Below are 17,514 nucleotides of genomic sequence, written 5' to 3'. Positions count from 1 at the left end.
GTGGCGGCTGGGCAACTTCAGTTCAAACCCTACTAAAATCTAAATACCTCTCTACAGATATTTTTGTTTTTTCTGGGGTTAAAAGAATGTTAAGGGACTGGCTCTACAAATTGGATAATGACCAGGACTTAGCCTTAATTCACTCTTCAGATTTCTCTCACTGGTACCATCTGCTGAAAACAAACCACTCAAGGGTGCAATACTTACATACACTTACTTTTGCCTCCTTGAGAACCGCATTCACAGAACTCTGTTACCAAACCATGCCAACCGCTGTCTTAGACGACAGGTACATGAATGTTCCCAAGCATCTAAGGCTGTGTATTTGCGGAGCAGGTGAGATAGAGGATGTCCACTATTTACTTAACTGTCATATTTATTTGTTTGTTTGTTTGTTTTATATGTACCCCGCCTATCTGGTCAATACGACCACTCTAAGCGGCTCTATCAAAACCCCAGAGAAAAATTTCTGGGTAACATTTTGGCTGCTCTACAGGAGGAAAGCCCTCAGACAAAGGTGGTCAGGTTACTTTTGGATAGTAACCCATATAGTACATACAGAACAGCGCTGTTTGCAAAAGTGGCCAGAAACATTTGTGCTAATTTCCTGAGACCTGTCATGACCAATTGTGCGGGAGACTCCCAAATATGAAGAGCCTCTTATTATTTTATATGTCTGTGATTTTATCATGATTTTATTTGATTATATTTGTATTTTAAACAATTGTGACGGCTTTTAGCTAATACAATAAACGGGAACTAACTTAATACATTAAATCCAGTTTTACTCACCTGAACAACACTCCTTGGACTTGTGGTATGTTCCCCTGATCTTGCCAAGTCTTCCAGACTATGGCAATTCAACTGAGTGCAAATGGCTTATGAACTTCTGCGCTATTCCTTGAAAAATGTATGGCTTAAAATTTGAATGTGAATTAAGAATAGAGTAACATCTTCATTTCTTCTCTTTCCTTGTTTCCTGACAGTGTATCTATGTATCGAGGGAATTGTAGACCTATTCGGTTTGAACCACCGATGCTCGATTTCCATGAACAGTAAGTTGGGAGCACTTCAGTTTTTACCTAACTAATGTGCCCATCTATTAACAGTTTTATGAAGAACCTATGCATTCAAAATCAAACTTGATACTGTCTTGACGTTAAAAGTCCAGATGATTAGCTATCTAGTGCTTCGTGCAACATGTATATTAGGTTCATAATCTCTTTATTAATTCAAAACTTAATATTATTGTCTGATATGAATGAAAAAGTATAAGTTGGAGTTTCTGAGGAACGGATTCTTTGGTCAGGAAAAAATACTATTTTCTAGTATTGTCAGCAATTAAGAGCACAATTGTTAGTCTATTATGCACAAAAGTATACAGAATGCAGTTGATACATCATAATTACAGTGGTGCCTTGCTTAACAACGATAATCCATTCCAGGAAAATCGCTGTTAAGCGAAAACATTGTGAAATTAGTGAAATTAAAAAGCCCATTGGAACACATTGAAAACCCCTCAATGCATTCCAGTGGGCTAAAAACTCGCTGTCCAGCAAAGATTCTCCATACGGTGGCCATTTTCAGTGCTTGTATAGCGAGGAATCCGTCCCTAAGCACAGTGAGGAGCCATTTTAAGCACCCGGTGGACATTGTGAAAACCCGATGATCAGCTGTTTTTGATCGTCATAAAGCGAAAATCGGTTCCCGAAGCAGGGAACCGATCATCGCTAAGCGGAAAAACCTCATTTAGACCATCGTTTTAAAGCGGATTTGTCATAATGCGGGGCAATCGTTAAGCGGGGCACGACTGTATAGCTATTTGTGGACAGAAGAAGAGGTGCCATCTGTGCAAAGCTGTTGCCTTTGATCCTAGTGATGCTAAAATCTGGAACACAACTTTTTATAAAGGTATATGATGCTTTCCACACCATATATCAATATTTATTCTAAGACACCAAACATTAACTGTTCTCTATAGGATTCAAATTCTTTTGTATATTAGTGTTAGAATTAAGACTTTACATGATTCTTGTCTCTTCCTCTTCCCACTTTAGTGACCTCTCTGTGACGTTCTTTCCTATTGCTCCATCTTCCCTCTCTAGAGGAAAGAATAGATGAGGGGAAAGGTGGCTTAATGAGACAATATAAATGACTTTTTTATTCCCCTACAGTTATATTTTTAAGGGTCATTGTGTTTGTTGTACATTCATACCAATGGGTTTGCAGCTGCATCATTCAAAATCCTCAAGACTTTAGGTCTTCTGATCGTGGGTACCTTTCCCCACTGTACTCTACAGGGCATCCTCCAGCACTACTTCTCTCAATTTCATTTCATCTGACACTCTGAGCACAACCTTTTTTAAAGCAATAGATTTTTTCCTTGTATATAATTTATTTAGTAGTTATTTATAGTAAATTTTAAACATTTAGTAGTAGAACGTGTTTTTTCATTCAGGGCTTATAGTCCTTGGAATTTTCTTCAAATTGTGTCAGGGGAGAGTCAGGAGAAATCGCATCTTCAACCTCCACAGTAGATGTCTTTTTCGTCTTGGGGAGGTACACAGTGTTGGTATTTGTAAGATTTGTATCTATATGAGATGGAATGTTAGCAGAAAGTGTGTGAGCAGCATGTTGAGATGAGACAAGAATTTGAAATTACTTAAAAGAGAGATCACATTTTCTACATTGCCGTAGTCACCTTTAAATAAATGTTGCTGGATTTACAGTGGTGCCTCGCATAGCGAGGTTAATTGGTTCCAAAAAAAACATCGCTATGGGAAAACATCGTTAAGTGAAACGTGTTTTCCCATAGAGATGCATTGAAAACCGGATAATCCGTTCCAATAGGAACGGATTATCCGGTTTTCTCCCCCACTATCGGGCGCAGCCCTTTGGGAGAAGCCTCGGGGGAGGGGGGGAAGACGGCATCGGCTCCTGCCTTCTCCCCCACCACCTGGCTTCTCCCAAAGGGCTGCCCCGACTGTGCTTGCAGCAGCGGAAGAGGTGCCCGGTGGAGGAGAAGGCAGGAGCCGATCTGTCATTTCTCCTCCACCGGGCACCTCCTCCGCTGCTGCAAGCAACTTTGGGGCAGCCCTTTGGGAGGAGCCGGGCTGTGGAGAAGAAAGGGAGAAGCCCATCCGATCTCCCCTCCCAACCATCGGGAGCAGCGGGAGAAGCTGCCCGGTGTGGAGGGGGGGGAGATCGGATGGGCTTCTGCCTTTCTTCTCCACAGCCCGGCTTCCCCCAAAGGACTGCCCCGAAGTTGCTTGCAGCAGCGGAAGAGGTGCCCGGTGGAGGAGAAATGACAGATCAGCTCCTGCCTTCTCCTCCACCGGGCACCTCTTCCACTGCTGCAAGCACAGTCGGCCATGCCTCCCACCCTTCTCAAGCCGCAGGAGGTGGGTGGTGGGTGGGAGGCATAGCCGGACTCCTTGGCAGGCACCGCGGCTCAGATCGGATCGGAGCCGCGGTGCCTGCCGAGGAGTCCGGCCATGCCTCCCACCCTTCTCAAGCCGCAGGAGGTGGGGGTGGGGGTGGGAGGCATAGCCGGACTCCTTGGCAGGCACCGCGGCTCAGATCGGATCGGAGCCGCGGTGCCTGGCGAGGAGTCCGGCCATGCCTCCCACCCTTCTCAAGCCGCAGGAGGTGGGGGGGTGGGAGGCATGGCCGGACTCCTTGGCAGGCACCGCGGCTCGGCTCGGATCCGAGCCGCGGTGGCTGCCAAAGAGTCCGGCCATGCCTCCCACCCTCCTCAGGCCGCGGGGTCCGGCCATGGCTCCCACCCTCCTCAGGCCGCGGGGGGAGGGTGGTGGGATCCATCCGGATCCCCCCACCCTCTCCCCGCGGCTTGGATCCGACCCGCGGCAGGCTACCCCATGCATGGTCGGACTCCTGAGAGTCCGACCATGGCCAGGGAAGCCGGCTGCGGGGAAGGGGAATCCCAGCGGTGGCCTCGGAAGGACCCTTCGGAAGGGTCCTTCCGAGGCCACCGCAGGCATTTTCCCCCAGCTGAGCTGCGGGAGCACTCCTTCGGAGGCTCCCGCCGCTCAGCTGGGGGAAAATGGTGCCTATGGGGAAAACATCGCAAAGCGATTTTTCCCCATAGGCAACATCGTTATACGATCGCAAAAGTGATGGCAAAAATGCCATCGCTATGCGAATTCATCGTTAAACGGGGCACTCGTTGTACGAGGCACCACTGTATTTGAATTATCTATATTCAGAAAAATTACTGAAGGTCAGTCTTAGTTGTTTACTTTTTCTGTTGACAAGTCATCCCTGTGTTTATGTCAGTCTTCAAGTTGCTACACTTAATTCCCCTCCCCCCCCAGATATAAATAACTTGGTTAGCAGTTAATTCAGTTGTATGTGTCTGGTTATACTTTAATATTTTCTAGGTTGGTGTGATTGTGCAAATCTTTCATAAGGAAAGGGAGGCCTGATAATCCTTATAGTTATGCAAAGTCACTTGCTTTTAAATGAAACTTTTCTATAGGCCCACAAGTGCACGTGAAAGCAGTAGTAAACCCAATTTTTATGCATAGCTAGACAGGACCTTATTTGTGAATCAGGATATACATAAAAACTGAGAACCAGTCCACCCTCCACCTGTCTGTTCTTAAAACCAAGAGGAAATTCAGTTGAGTCATTTTGGTTAGGGTCTGACATGGCAGATGTAACAGAAAGCATGATACAAATAATTTTATAAACAAGATCATCTGCAATCTCTAAGCAAAGGTTATAGAGGAGATATAGTTGCAAACGCAAACCTAAACTAAGTCCTCTCTGGTTATCAAAGGATTGGCTGTTGCATCATGAGTCATGGGATGAACTATGTTTGCTTGCCATGAAGTAATAATGCAAGCAGTTAAACGAAACACCTTCTCAAAGAAGTAGAATGCACAAGAAAAAATGTCTTTACATTCCCCTTATCATCTTCTCTACAACCATAAAAGCATAAAGATCCTGACAAAGTATTCTAAATGCCTTTTCTGCTCTTGTTATGCAGGCCAGTTGGGATGCCAAAAATGGAAAAAGTTTTCTTACATAATCCCAGTACAGAAGAAACTATTATATTAGTATCGATATCTGCAACAACCTCACATTTTCATGCATCTTTTTTTCAAAACAGGGTGAGTCAGCTCTGCCTTTAGAAATTAATGTTATTTTGCAAACCTGTTGCACTCTAGCCTAACAAATTTTCCTTTAAAGATTGTTTCCTTGACCAAAACAACTTCTTGTTCAATGGGAGCTCACATGACAGCATGTACTACATTGGAGCAATTATACAAAAAGGAAATGTGGGGGGAGGTGTTCTCTAGGAGATAGTTCATTCCCTTCACACATGCGTAAATGTTCCTTTAGAGATTTGATGACTTGTAACTTTAGCGGAAGTATTAACAAAACTCAGTCAGTTTCATCCGTTTCTGCATTGAATTCAAAGTTCTAATGCTTACCTATAAGGCCCTAAACGGTTTAGGACCTCGATACTTGGCGGAGCGTCTGCTCCCACCAAGATCTACTCGGATCACCTGCATGAGTCAGGAGGTGAGGCTGAGGAGCCTGATGCCGAGAGAGGCCCGGAGGGAAAAGACTCGAAGCCGGGCCTTCTCGGCGGTGGCTCCTCGCCTTTGGAACAACCTTCCTCTGGAGATTCGCGAGGCCCCTACGCTGGGTACTTTCAAATGCCAGCGGAAAACATGGATGGACATCCAGGCCTTCCCTCCTGTCAACTACTGATTTCTTTTGCTTTGCTATTTATTATTTATTTATTCCTGCACTATTTGTTATTATTGTATGCTAATGTTTTTATGTTTTTTAATTGTTTTGCTATTCTGTAAGCCGCCCAGAGTGGTAGAATATACCAGATGAGTGGGATATAAATCGAACAAATAAATAAATAAAATAAATAAATTAAATTCCCCTGATTTTGCAAATGCAATCCATTCTAACCTTTATCATACTGAGTTCATGTACAGCAAGGCAATCTTGCAGCTAAGCACAAACATTTAGCAAAAAATACCCTTGTCTGCTTTTAGCACATGTTGACAGGGGCACCAGATAAGGTAAGGTTTGCATTCAGAAGAAACAGTGGCTTCTTTAACGTGGTTCTCTATGAATCCACACTGATGGGGTTAAACAGCGCCTGCGCTGGTTCCTCTCGGAATTTTCCAGAGCTATGAGGGAAAAGATACAATGTTTGAGTTGCCCTGCACTGCGCAAGTGCAGCCCGCCAAAAATCCCCAGTTCCATTTATCCGCCCGCGGAGTTGGAACCTCTCGGTTAGAGCTCTTGAGATTTGTCTCTCCTTTCGCTAATTTTGGATTTTTCGGACTTGACCTGGCTTGTTTCTCGTCTATCCGTCTCTCTGTTGCCCTGAATTCGGACCGGCTGACCTTCCTTTGCCTCTGGCGTGCTGTTTCGACCTACTTTCGCTTCTCGTTTGATCCTGAGTGAGGCCTATTACCGCCTGCTGAGGCGCCACGCGCCAGCAGGATTCTTTCACTTATTGACTCTACCGCTTGTTTACGGCTTGGCTTATGTCAGCGAAAAAGGGACCTTTTCGCCGCTGTTCTGCTTGCTCCGGAAAACTCCCCTTTCAGGACCATCATTCACTCTGTCTCTTCTGTCTCGGTGAGACCCACTCGCCCACTTCTTGCAAACATTGCAAGGAATTCACCAAGGCGACCCTAAAATCTCGTCAGCAACGCCTCAAGTATTTTCTCTGGAACCGCACTCTCTCAGCTTCACAACCGTCAGATATGGAATCTGTTCAGTCGGTCTCCACTGTTCGTTCCTCGGTGACTTTGGTCTCCTCTTCCCCTCCTTCGACATCCAAGGAGGTGTCCACGAAGGTTTCCAAAGGAAAATCCAAGAAATTGCCTACGGGAAAAAAGTCTTCCTCTGATGTTCCTTCTTCTTCAGCTTCGGCACCAGCGAAGAAGGGTCCGTCCAAGGCTGCGTCGAAGACTAAGGCGAAGACCAAGGAGATTACCCTGGTCGTCCCACCTGTCTCGGCTTCGGTGCCTTCTCCATTTCTTGAGGAGTCTTCTCGGGACCGAGATTCGGTCTCCGACTTAGGCGCCCCCATTCCACCTCGCCAACCGCCTCCGGTGGATTTGGGAAAATCGCCTACGGTTAGCCAGCTCGACAAGCTCGTTGCCGGCGCCGAAAGCATACCGCTCAGCCCAATACTTACTGGGCGTACCACCCGATCTCCTTCACTCCTCTCGGAGTCGGGTCGATCGGTGTCTTCTCCCCCCCACGGGGTCGACCTACCAAGCCAGTCGAAGATCCAGTCCCTCGGCGCCCAGCTTCACACTCTGCCGACGACGAACCATCGCCGAAAAAGCCCCGTCATCGACGCAGGCACCGTCGAGGCCACCGACGCCGAAGGGACTCCTCACCGTCCGACTCAGAATACAGTCGGGGTCGGAAGAGGTCCCACCGGAGACGGCGAAGAAGGGATTCTTCTACTGAGTCTTCTTCCACCTCAAGAGATAGGAGACATAGGAGAAAGAGATCTAAGTACTCTTACTCGTCATCCTCTCGGTCACATTCTCCGCGTCGAACCCCGTCCCCGAATAGACCTTCGGAAACGGGCTCCGGTAAGCCTACGGCGCCAAAGGATGCCCCGACTGCACCGCCTGTCGTGCCACCTCGATGACCTGCAGAGGAGTGCCCTCCGGCCCCGAAAAAGACACCTTCGGGGCCGAAAGTACCTCGTCCTCCATCCTCCCCATACCACTCAGAGGAGGAGCATCCCGGAGAGGAATCTTCCGGTGCGGACGACGACACCGAGTCGGAGGTGTCCTTAGAAGTTCCGATCCCTGGGGAACCTTTGCCTCCAGAGGCAGCGAACTTGAAACCATCCTCTCCTTCGGAAGATTTTTCTTCCTACACCCAAATGGTTGGCCGTATGGCTCAGGCTTTGAAACTTGCAATTGAGCAGTCCCCGAGAAGAGAAGAGAATCTCATCTTCGGGGATATCGAGGCCGAACGAACACATCCAGTCAGTTTGTCCTTCATACCTGAACTGATGGATCTTATTAAGGAATTCTGGGAGCACCCTGCCAATGCTACCTCGATTTCGAAAAGAACCGAGAATCTCTATAGGATCCATGGTGACAACACCTCTTTCCTAGTCATGCATCCCGCACCCAACTCTTTAATAGTGGAGTCTAGCTCTACTAAGACTCCTACAAAAGGTCATCCTACCCCAACTAACAAGGAGGGAAGGAAGCTAGAGATTCTGGCACGTCGCATGTACTCTATGACCACATTTACTCTGCGTGCAGTGAATTATCTGGTGGCTATGGGCGCGTACCAGAAACAACTTTGGTCTAGGGTTCTTCCAGCCCTTCAAATGGCTCCAGACGACATTAGACAGCTCTGTCTGGATACTCATGCGGAAGCTCTCACACTATCCAAATATCAACGACTGGCCGCCCGCCATGTAGCAGAGGCCACGTCCAAGAATTTTGCTTCCCTTATCACTTTGAGAAGGCATGCTTGGCTGCGCTCAGCCAACATTGTTGAGGACATTAAGACTAGAGTAGAAAATCTACCTTTTGATGCCACAGGCCTCTTCAGCCAGAATACTGATGAGAACCTGGAAAACTTACATAAAAGTAAGAAAACGGCAAAGTCATATTCTGTCCAACCTCCACCTAGACAATCCAAACCTCAGTGGCGTCCAAAGTACACCACCCAGTCTTACCAACAGCCTTCCACCAGTACTTACCGTCCTTATGGGGGCAATTCTTCCCAACGCCCGCCTCAGGCTTCTCCCTCTTCATCTACTGCTTTCAGGCCCCAACCGTCCCGTAAGAGGCAGTCTTTCAAAGCACCTGGAAGAAAACAGAAACAGTACCTTTGACTCCCTGACCATTCCACTGCCAACCTCCCACACCACCCGCCTCTCTCCTTACCTTCACAACTGGACTCTCATCACCAACGACATCTGGGTTCTCAACATTATCACCTCCGGTTACCGCCTGGAGTTTATAAGGTTGCCTCCTCTAGGACAGGTCAACCCTACATCATTCGATCCGATCCTAGAGGAGGAAATCCTGACTCTCCTTCAGAAAGGGGCTATCCAGAAGGTGTCATCAGAGGATGTCCTCGACGGTTTTTACTCCCGATACTTTCTGGTACCAAAGAAGGACGGGGGACTCCGTCCCATCCTCGATCTGAGAAGCCTCAACAAGTTTCTCAAACCACGCAAGTTCAAGATGGTGACTTTAGAGTCCATTCTCCATCTTCTGAGGCAAGGAGACTGGTTTGTGGTCCTGGATCTAAAAGACGCATATTTCCATGTCACCATACACAAGAGCCACAGGAAATATCTGCGTCTACTCTTCAACAACACCATTTTTCAGTTTGTGGCCTTACCCTTCGGCCTTTCCACAGCACCCAGGACTTTCACCAAGTGCATGGCTCCCGTGGCAGCATACCTGCGCCTTCAAGGGATCCAAGTGTTTCCCTACATCGACGACTGGCTGATTGTCTCGACCTCAAAACATCAGGCCTTAAAGGACACTCAGTATGTTCTCCAGACGTTACAATCACTAGGTCTTACCGTGAATCACGAAAAGTCCAAGCTGAATCCATCTCAAGTGGTGGACTACATCGGAGCGAGGCTAGACTCTGTGCACGCTCGGATGTTCATGCCTCCAGAACGCATCAGAAAGTTGCACGAAGCCATAAAGAAATTCAGGCCAGGGGCAAGAGTAAAAGCACGCCTTGCGCAACATCTACTGGGCCTCATGGCTTCTACGACGGCGACCTTGTCCCATGCTCGCCTCAAGATGCGTTCACTTCAAATCTGGCTGCTGTCCCTCTTCAATCCACTCCTCGACAGTCCAAACAAGCTTCTTACTGTCACCCCGGAGCTTGCACAGCAGCTTCAATGGTGGACTTTCCCACCTCACCTCTTGGTGGGACGTCCCTTCCGTCCTCTTCATTTGACAACTCAAGTCACTACGGACGCGAGTCCACTCGGATGGGGCGCCCATTGCCAGGGTCATCAGATCAACGCTCTGTGGTCCCCCCAGGAGACGGGCTTGCACATCAACCATCTGGAGCTGCTAGCCATCATAAAGGCTTTGAAGTCCTTCCTACCTTTAGTGAGAGTCAGGGCGATTCAGCTCGTCACAGACAACACCACAGCGATGTTTTACGTGAACAAGCAGGGAGGAACAAGATCAAAGTCCCTTCTGTTCCTGTCAATACATCTCTGGGAGTGGTGCTACCAGGAGCACATCTACCCAGTAGCCATCCACATAGCCACCACAGACAACATCGTTGCAGACGAGCTCAGTCGCCGTCCCACTCAAAATCACGAATGGGAACTGGACTCAGAGATCTTTCAGGAACTCTGCCACAGGTGGGGAACTCTGACAATCGACATGTTCGCCAAGCACTCCAACAAGAAATGTCTCCGCTACGCATCCAGGGCAGGACGGGGCCCAGGATCATTGGGAGATGCTTTCATGATCCCTTGGCACAAGGGCCTTCTCTACCTGTTTCCTCCCATTCCATTGGTTCAGAGGTCAGTAGTCAGAGCCCTCCAGTTGCAAGCAGAAGCAATCTTGATTGCACCTTGGTGGCCCAGACAACCTTGGTTCTCTCTACTTCTGCAGACAGCAATCGACAAGGTCAAGCTTCCTCTCATTCCTCACCTAATAACTCAGGACTCGGGGTCGATCTTCCATCCCGACCTCGACTCCCTCCAATTGACAGCGTGGAGGATATCCCGTCAATAATGGAAGTTCTTGACAAGGCAAGAAAGCCTTCTACCATCCGCCTCTATCAACACAAGTGGCAAGGCTTTCTCAAATTTACTACGGAACGGGGTTTACAAGCATCTCCCGTCTCTTTATCTACATTGCTACTGTATCTCAGACACCTGTTTGATCTTGGTTTAACCAAGTCTACCTTAAAGGTATACACCTCAGCCATTGTAACTTTCCAACCCAAGGGATCTCAATCCTCCAGATGGTTTTCCCATCCAACGGTGAAAGCTTTCTTCAGAGGTCTGACCAACATGAGACCCCCTGTGAGAAGGCCATTACCTCAGTGGTCCTTACAGACAGTACTACACTCACTGGTTCGTCCCCCCTTTGAGCCAATGGCTACCTGTGACCTGAAGTTTTTATCCCTGAAAACTTTGTTCCTTGTGGCAATCACTTCTGCCCGTAGGGCTAGTGAATTGGCGGCTCTCCGGGCTGATTCCCCTTACCTCCAATTTTTCAAGGACAAGGTAGTGTTACACCCAGATGTTTCTTTCCTTCCCAAGGTGGTGTCAGACTTTCATGTCAACCAACCTCTGTTGCTGCCTACTCTTTTTTCCGAACCCTCTTCAGATGTTGAGCGTACGCTCCACTGTTTGGACGTTCGTCGTGCATTATCCTTTTATATCTCAAGGACCAAGGACTTCAGGAAAGTCCAGAGACTGTTCTTGTGTTATTATGGCCAACGTAAAGGGACTGCTGCTTCGACGTCGACCCTGTCCAGATGGTTGGTTTCCACCATTTCGTTGGCCTATGAGTTGCAGCACAAACCTCTCCCTGAAAAACTGCGTGCTCATTCCACACGAGCTGTTGCTACATCCACGGCCCTGCTGCGTGGGGTAGACATCCCCGATATATGTAGAGCAGCTACCTGGTCCAGTGTATCCACATTCATCAAGCACTACAGACTGGACCTCAGGGCCCAGAATGAGACCAGATTCGGGAGGGCTATCCTTACATCACTGCTGCAGTGACGGCCCACCATCCTGTAAGTAGCTTGGTAGTCACCCATCAGTGTGGATTCATAGAGAACCACGTTAAAGAAGAACAGGTTACTTACCTGTAAACATGGTTCTTTAAGTGGATTCTCTATGAATACACACGACCCGCCCAACCTCCCCACGTGTCCGTCACTGTTGATTGAGTTCCAACTCTCTCTATGTGCGGGCACATGGAACTGGGGATTTTTGGCGGGCTGCACTTGCGCAGTGCAGGGCAACTCAAACATTGTATCTTTTCCCTCATAGCTCTGGAAAATTCCGAGAGGAACCAGCGCAGGCGCTGTTTAACCCCATCAGTGTGTATTCATAGAGAATCCACTTAAAGAACCATGTTTACAGGTAAGTAACCTGTTCTTACCAATGACAAGTGGCTGTTTGCAAAATGTTAAAGCCCATGTTAAAGTGTTAAAATAAGTGCTGCTGTATAACATTCAAAATTACTTATTACCAGTTAAAACTAAGATGCATGTGTCCAGTAAAGTGAAAATTTATAAACATGTCGTAAGAGGATTATAGTAGGACCCCCGCATTAGTGGGATCAGTATCCATGGTTCCACTTATCCATGGTTTGCTGTGGCCCTATATACAACATAAAAGGGTGGTCCCTTGTGGCTTTTGTCCTGTCCCATTGTATGTTCCAACGGGACTGGAAGATGGTGGTTTGGAGGTGGATGGGCTGGTTGTGACCCCATTGTCATGGTCAGACCACTTCCTGGTCAAGTTTAGTCTGTTAGCTTCTTTCCTCTGCAAGGGTGGGGGATCCATTAAGATGATCCGCCCTTTGAGACTAATTGATCCAGATGGTTTCCTGAATGCTCTGGGGGTTATCTGTCTGATATGATTGGCACTCCTGTTGAAGCTCAGGTCACCCTATGGAACAGGGAGATGACCCGGGCAGTTGACACGATTGTGCCTAAGCGCTCTCTCCCTGCACGCAGAGCCCAGACAGCTCCTTGGTATACTTCTTAACTGTGGGTGATGAAACGAGAGGGGAGATGGCTGTAGTGCAGGTGGAGGAAATCCCGCCGAGAGTCCGATCAAACACGACTTAGACCCATTATCAGGCCTATTTCATGGCAATACGGCTGGCGAAATGGCAATATTTCTCCAGCCGTATTGCTTCCTCAGAATGTCGTCCAGCAGAGCTGTTTCGGGTGATCTGGGATCTTCTTCAACCGGGAAATCCGGTGGAGGTCCCTGACTGTTCATCAGCTCACTGTGATGAGTTTGCCATTCATTTGCCATTCAGATTCACAGTGGGTTGGACTCCACTATTACTGCAGAATCAGAGGATGTGTCCAGTGTGCTGTGCTTAGGTCAAGTATTAATGGATGAGTTTCAATTGTTGAGACCTAATGATGTTGACAGGGTGCTTGGATCTGTCCGTTCTACCACCACTCGCTCGACCCTTGTGCATCTTGGCTAATTGGAAGATCTGCCAGGGGGGGTTTGCACCTGGGTCCAGGAGGCTGTGAATGCCTCTTTGAGAGAGGGAGTGGTCCCTCCACCTTGAAAGAGGCAGTAATTTGTCCACTCCTTAAAAAGCCTAACCTGGACCCAAGGCTGGGGGTTAACTACCGACCAGTGGCAAACCTCCCTTATTTGGGCAAAGTGTTGGAGCGGGTTGTGGCAGAGCAACTCCAGGCGCTGCTGGATGAAACAGATTTTCTAAATCCATTCAATCGGGTTTCAGGCCGGGTTTTGGTTCAGAGACTTGCCTTGGTCGCCCTGTAACTTTGCCGGGAGACAGACAGGGGGAGTGTGACCCTGTTGATACTCCTGGACCTCTCAACAACTTTTGACACCATCGACCATGGTGTCCTTCTGGATAGGCTGGCTGGGTTGGGAGTTGGGGGCACTGTTTACGGTGGTCTGCTCCTTCCTGGCTGACCGTGTCCAGAGGGTGGTGCTGGGGGACAGTTGCTCTGTCCCATGGCATTTATGTTGTGGAGTTCCTCAGGGCTCGATACTGTCCCCCATGCTGTTTAACATCTACATGGAACCGCTGGTAGAGGTCATCAGGAGGATTGAGCTGGGGAGTCAGCAATATGCTGATGATACTCAGCTCTACCTCTCGTTTTCCACCAATCCAGGTGAGGCAGTTTCTGTGCTGAACTCGTGTCTGGACCTGATAATGGACTGGATGAGGGTTAATAAATTGAATCTCAGTCCAGACAAGACGGAAGTGCTGTTAGTGGATGCTTCACTGGACAGGCTGGATGGCCTTTCCCTGCCCTGAATGGGGTTACACTCCCCCAAGGGACAGGGTCTGCAGCTTGGGGGTGCTCCTGGACCCCAGTCTAACACTGGAAGCCCACATGGACTCGGTGGCCAGGGGCGCCTTCCTTCAGCTGCGGAAATTATATGAGCTACGGCCCTACCTGATCGAGCGGAGTCTCATGACAGTTACGCACGCACTAGTAACATCTCACATAGATTACTGCAATGCACTCTACGTGGGGCTGCCTTTAAGACAGTCCAGCGACTGCAACTGGTCCAGAATCGAGCTGCGCGGCTAGTGAGTGGTGGGGCTGCTAGGGAACATGTCAAACCGATTCTGTTTAAATTACATTGGTTACCAGTTGCTGCCCTGGGCCCAATTCAAAGTGCTTGTTTTGACATATAAAGCCCTAAACGGCTTGGGCCCTTGATACCTGAAGGACCGCCTCCTTCCATATGAACCTACCTGGCAGTTAAGATCTAGCCAGGGGGCCCTTTTGAAAGAGCCATCCCTCAAGGAGGTGAGAGGGATGGCTTGTAGAGAAAGGACCTTTTCAGCAGCTGCCCCAGACTATGGAATGCCCTCCTGACTGAGATTCATCTGGTGCTGACGCTGATGACATTTCGGTGCCAGGTCAAAACCTTCCTATTCCAGAAGGCTTTTAATTGAAATAATGTCAGCTGTGGGTTCTGATGGCAATTTTTAGAGTATATATTTTAATTGCATTTTATATGTTTTTGTCTTTTTATTGTATTTTAAATGTAAGCTACCCAGAGACCTTTGGGTAGTGTGGGCGGCATATAAGTTAAATAAATAAATGAAGGAAGGTTGGGAGGACGGACGGACGGACGGACGGACGGACGGACGGATTTTCTTGTAATTTCTGTTTCAGGCATCCATTGTAGATTGTAGAACTAACCACCCTCCCAGTTACAGGTATCCTACTGTATTCAACTCACATATTACATCAAGCCATGATTAAGCAGGCTTAACTGTGGTTTTATATTGCTTTTAAATTTTGGAAATCAAGAAGTGATCAACTGGCAAACAATAATTGCAGACTGCCTTTAAAATAAATTTTGGAAACCATCATTCACCTTAAAAAGAGCTTTGGCGGTCCTTAACAGACCATCTTAGAGTTTTTGTTCCACTCTTCCAGTGATCTTAAGAACAATTAAGAGTTGAAGTCACCAGATGATAACAGTAATTGCTTCTTTATTGTGCTTCAGTTTTATTTGGTTTAATTAAATTCTGATAGCTGGAGCTATATAGTGTATAAAACCTGGTATATTGTAATGTTACTGTGATCTGTAGTCAATTGCTAATACTTTGGATGATAGACTCAACATTCAGAAGAATCCAAATTGAGCCCTATCCAATAAGATGCAGTTCAGTGGTAGGAAAAGTAAGGTCCTGCACTTTGGCAGGAGAAACCAGATACACAGGTACAGGATGGGTAGTACCTGCCTTGACAGTAGTACCTGTGAGAGGGATTTAGGTATCCTGGTGGACCACTGCCTAAGGATGAGTCAGCAGTGTGCTGCACCTGCCAAGCAAGCCAACACAGTCCTAGACTGCATCAACAGGGGCATAGCACCAAGATCACGGGAAGTGATAGTACCACTCTATACCGTGCTGGTGCGGCCGCACTTTGAATGCTGTGTCCATTTCTGGTCACCACAGTACAAAAAAGACGCCTAAGCTCTGGAAGGGGTGCAGAGAAGAGCAACAAAGATGATAAAGGGACTGGAGGCTAAATCCTATGAAGAATGACTAAAAGAACTAGATATGTTTAGCGTAACAAAGAGAAGACTGAGGGGAGACGTGAAAGCAGTCTTCCAATATCTGAAGGGTTACCACAAGGAAGAAGGCATCGATTTCTTCTCCATTTCTTCTCCTGAGGGTAGGACAAGAACCAATGGGTGGAAACTCATAGAGGGATATCCAACCTGGAAATAAGGAGAAATTTCCTGACGGTGAGAGCTATTCAGCAGTGGAACAGCTTGCCTCCCCATGTTGTGGGTGCCCCATTGCTGGAGGTTTTCAAGAAAAGATTGGACAGCCATCTGTCCGGGATGGTGTGAGGTCTCCTGCCTTAGGCAGGGAGTTCAACTAGAAGACCTCCAAGGTCCCTTCCAACCCTACAACAATTCTATTATTCTGTGATGAAGTAACTGCTTTGCTTTGCTTCTTGCTTTGCTCCACTAGAAGAACCCATTCCACACAAGAACAGAATGGCAGTGTGCAAAGTAATATGTGAGCTTTCATACAGTGGACCCTCGACTTACAGATGGCTCGACTTACAGACTTTTCGAGTTACAGACTTCTCTGGCTGCAAAATTTAGATTTGACTTACAGCCGGAGAATCGACTTACAGACCAGAAAAAAACCAAAAATGGAACAAAAATAGAATAAAAACTGCCAATTGTGCGATTAATCAGTTTTCAATGCATTGTAGGTCAATGGAGATTCGACCTACAGACTTTTCGACTTACAGCCACTGTTCCAATATGGATTAATTCCTTAAGTAGAGGATCCACTGTATTACTCTGAGGATTATTTTTTTATCATCCAGCTTGAATGCTAAACAACAAAAAATGATCATTGTTTTTGCTCCTCCCCCCCCCCCCCCGCATTTATGAAATAATTAATAACTAGTATAGCTGGAGGAGAAAAATGATGTTTGGAAAATTCTTCCAAACTAATGCAGAGATTAATTGATGAATCTTATCTTGGTAAGAGTCTTTTTGCAGTAACCCAGGGACCAGAAAATCTTTCTGGGATTTTAGTCCGGAGCAAATGAAATTTGCATGCGACACAGTGGCAAATTGCAGTTTATTAACATGTTTTTGGTCACCTCATGGCATATGGCATGCAACCAGACATGTGACTGGCACTTCATTAATTGGCCGCAATTCTCTGTCACAGTTTATGTAATTTTTCTTGTACTACAACAAAATTCCAATAGGATTCTGTCAACATGTTGCAGGATGGTATTCTGCAAATTTTAGTGCTCCTAAAATAACTAATATTTAGCAATTTTGTGTATGTAGGAGAGTAGGACTATGTGGAAAGTAACTTCAGAGCCCTCTGAATAGCAGCAAAGGAGGTATCTAACCACCACACATCGTCTCTGAAGGAATCGTTACATTTAATAAAGTTTCTTATTATGGATATTTCTTTGTCTTTGGTTGGAACTAGAACCTGTACTAATAAAAATGCATGTTCTGATACTGCAGATGGACTGTGTGTTGTCAACTTCAACCCAAGCTGTTTTATGCTTTACATTCTGGTTAGATTATCCCTCCTGCTCCCTTAGCAAGAAAGAGTAGATTAAGCAAAACTCTGAAAGTAAATATTTTATTTTGGAGGGTAAATGTTTTGCTCTTGGATTCCATAGAGAAGTTTTATAATGTCAGTGGAGCAAATGAGACAGCCAATTGGTAATGCATTTAATATTATTTAAAATTAAGAATGTATAAGTGCTTGAAACTTC

General features: G+C 46.9%; 1 protein-coding gene across 4 annotated transcripts in view; it reads left to right on the top strand.

The window, feature by feature from the left end:
- TMEM131 (transmembrane protein 131) overlaps positions 1–17,514 on the top strand; it is a 129,035-nt gene that overhangs the window by 41,458 nt on the left and 70,063 nt on the right. For 3 of the 4 annotated variants that reach the window (XR_013543502.1, XM_020809554.3, XM_020809553.3), the window contains exons 4-5: positions 987–1,055; positions 5,012–5,135. Coding sequence is in view for 2 of the 4 variants with exons in the window: in XM_020809554.3 (XP_020665213.3) it covers positions 987–1,055; positions 5,012–5,135 (193 nt within the window). In the remaining 2 variants the exon portion in view is untranslated. Of the gene's footprint in view, positions 1–986; positions 1,056–5,011; positions 5,136–17,514 lie in introns of those variants that run through there. The other variant, XM_078390335.1, reaches the window with a different exon arrangement.

The sequence above is a fragment of the Pogona vitticeps genome, chromosome 3, assembly GCF_051106095.1.
Source record: "Pogona vitticeps strain Pit_001003342236 chromosome 3, PviZW2.1, whole genome shotgun sequence".
NCBI classification, from domain to species: domain Eukaryota; kingdom Metazoa; phylum Chordata; class Lepidosauria; order Squamata; family Agamidae; genus Pogona; species Pogona vitticeps.
The sequence above is the reverse complement of the archived record's forward strand: the minus strand, read 5'-3'. Positions and strand labels throughout refer to the sequence as shown.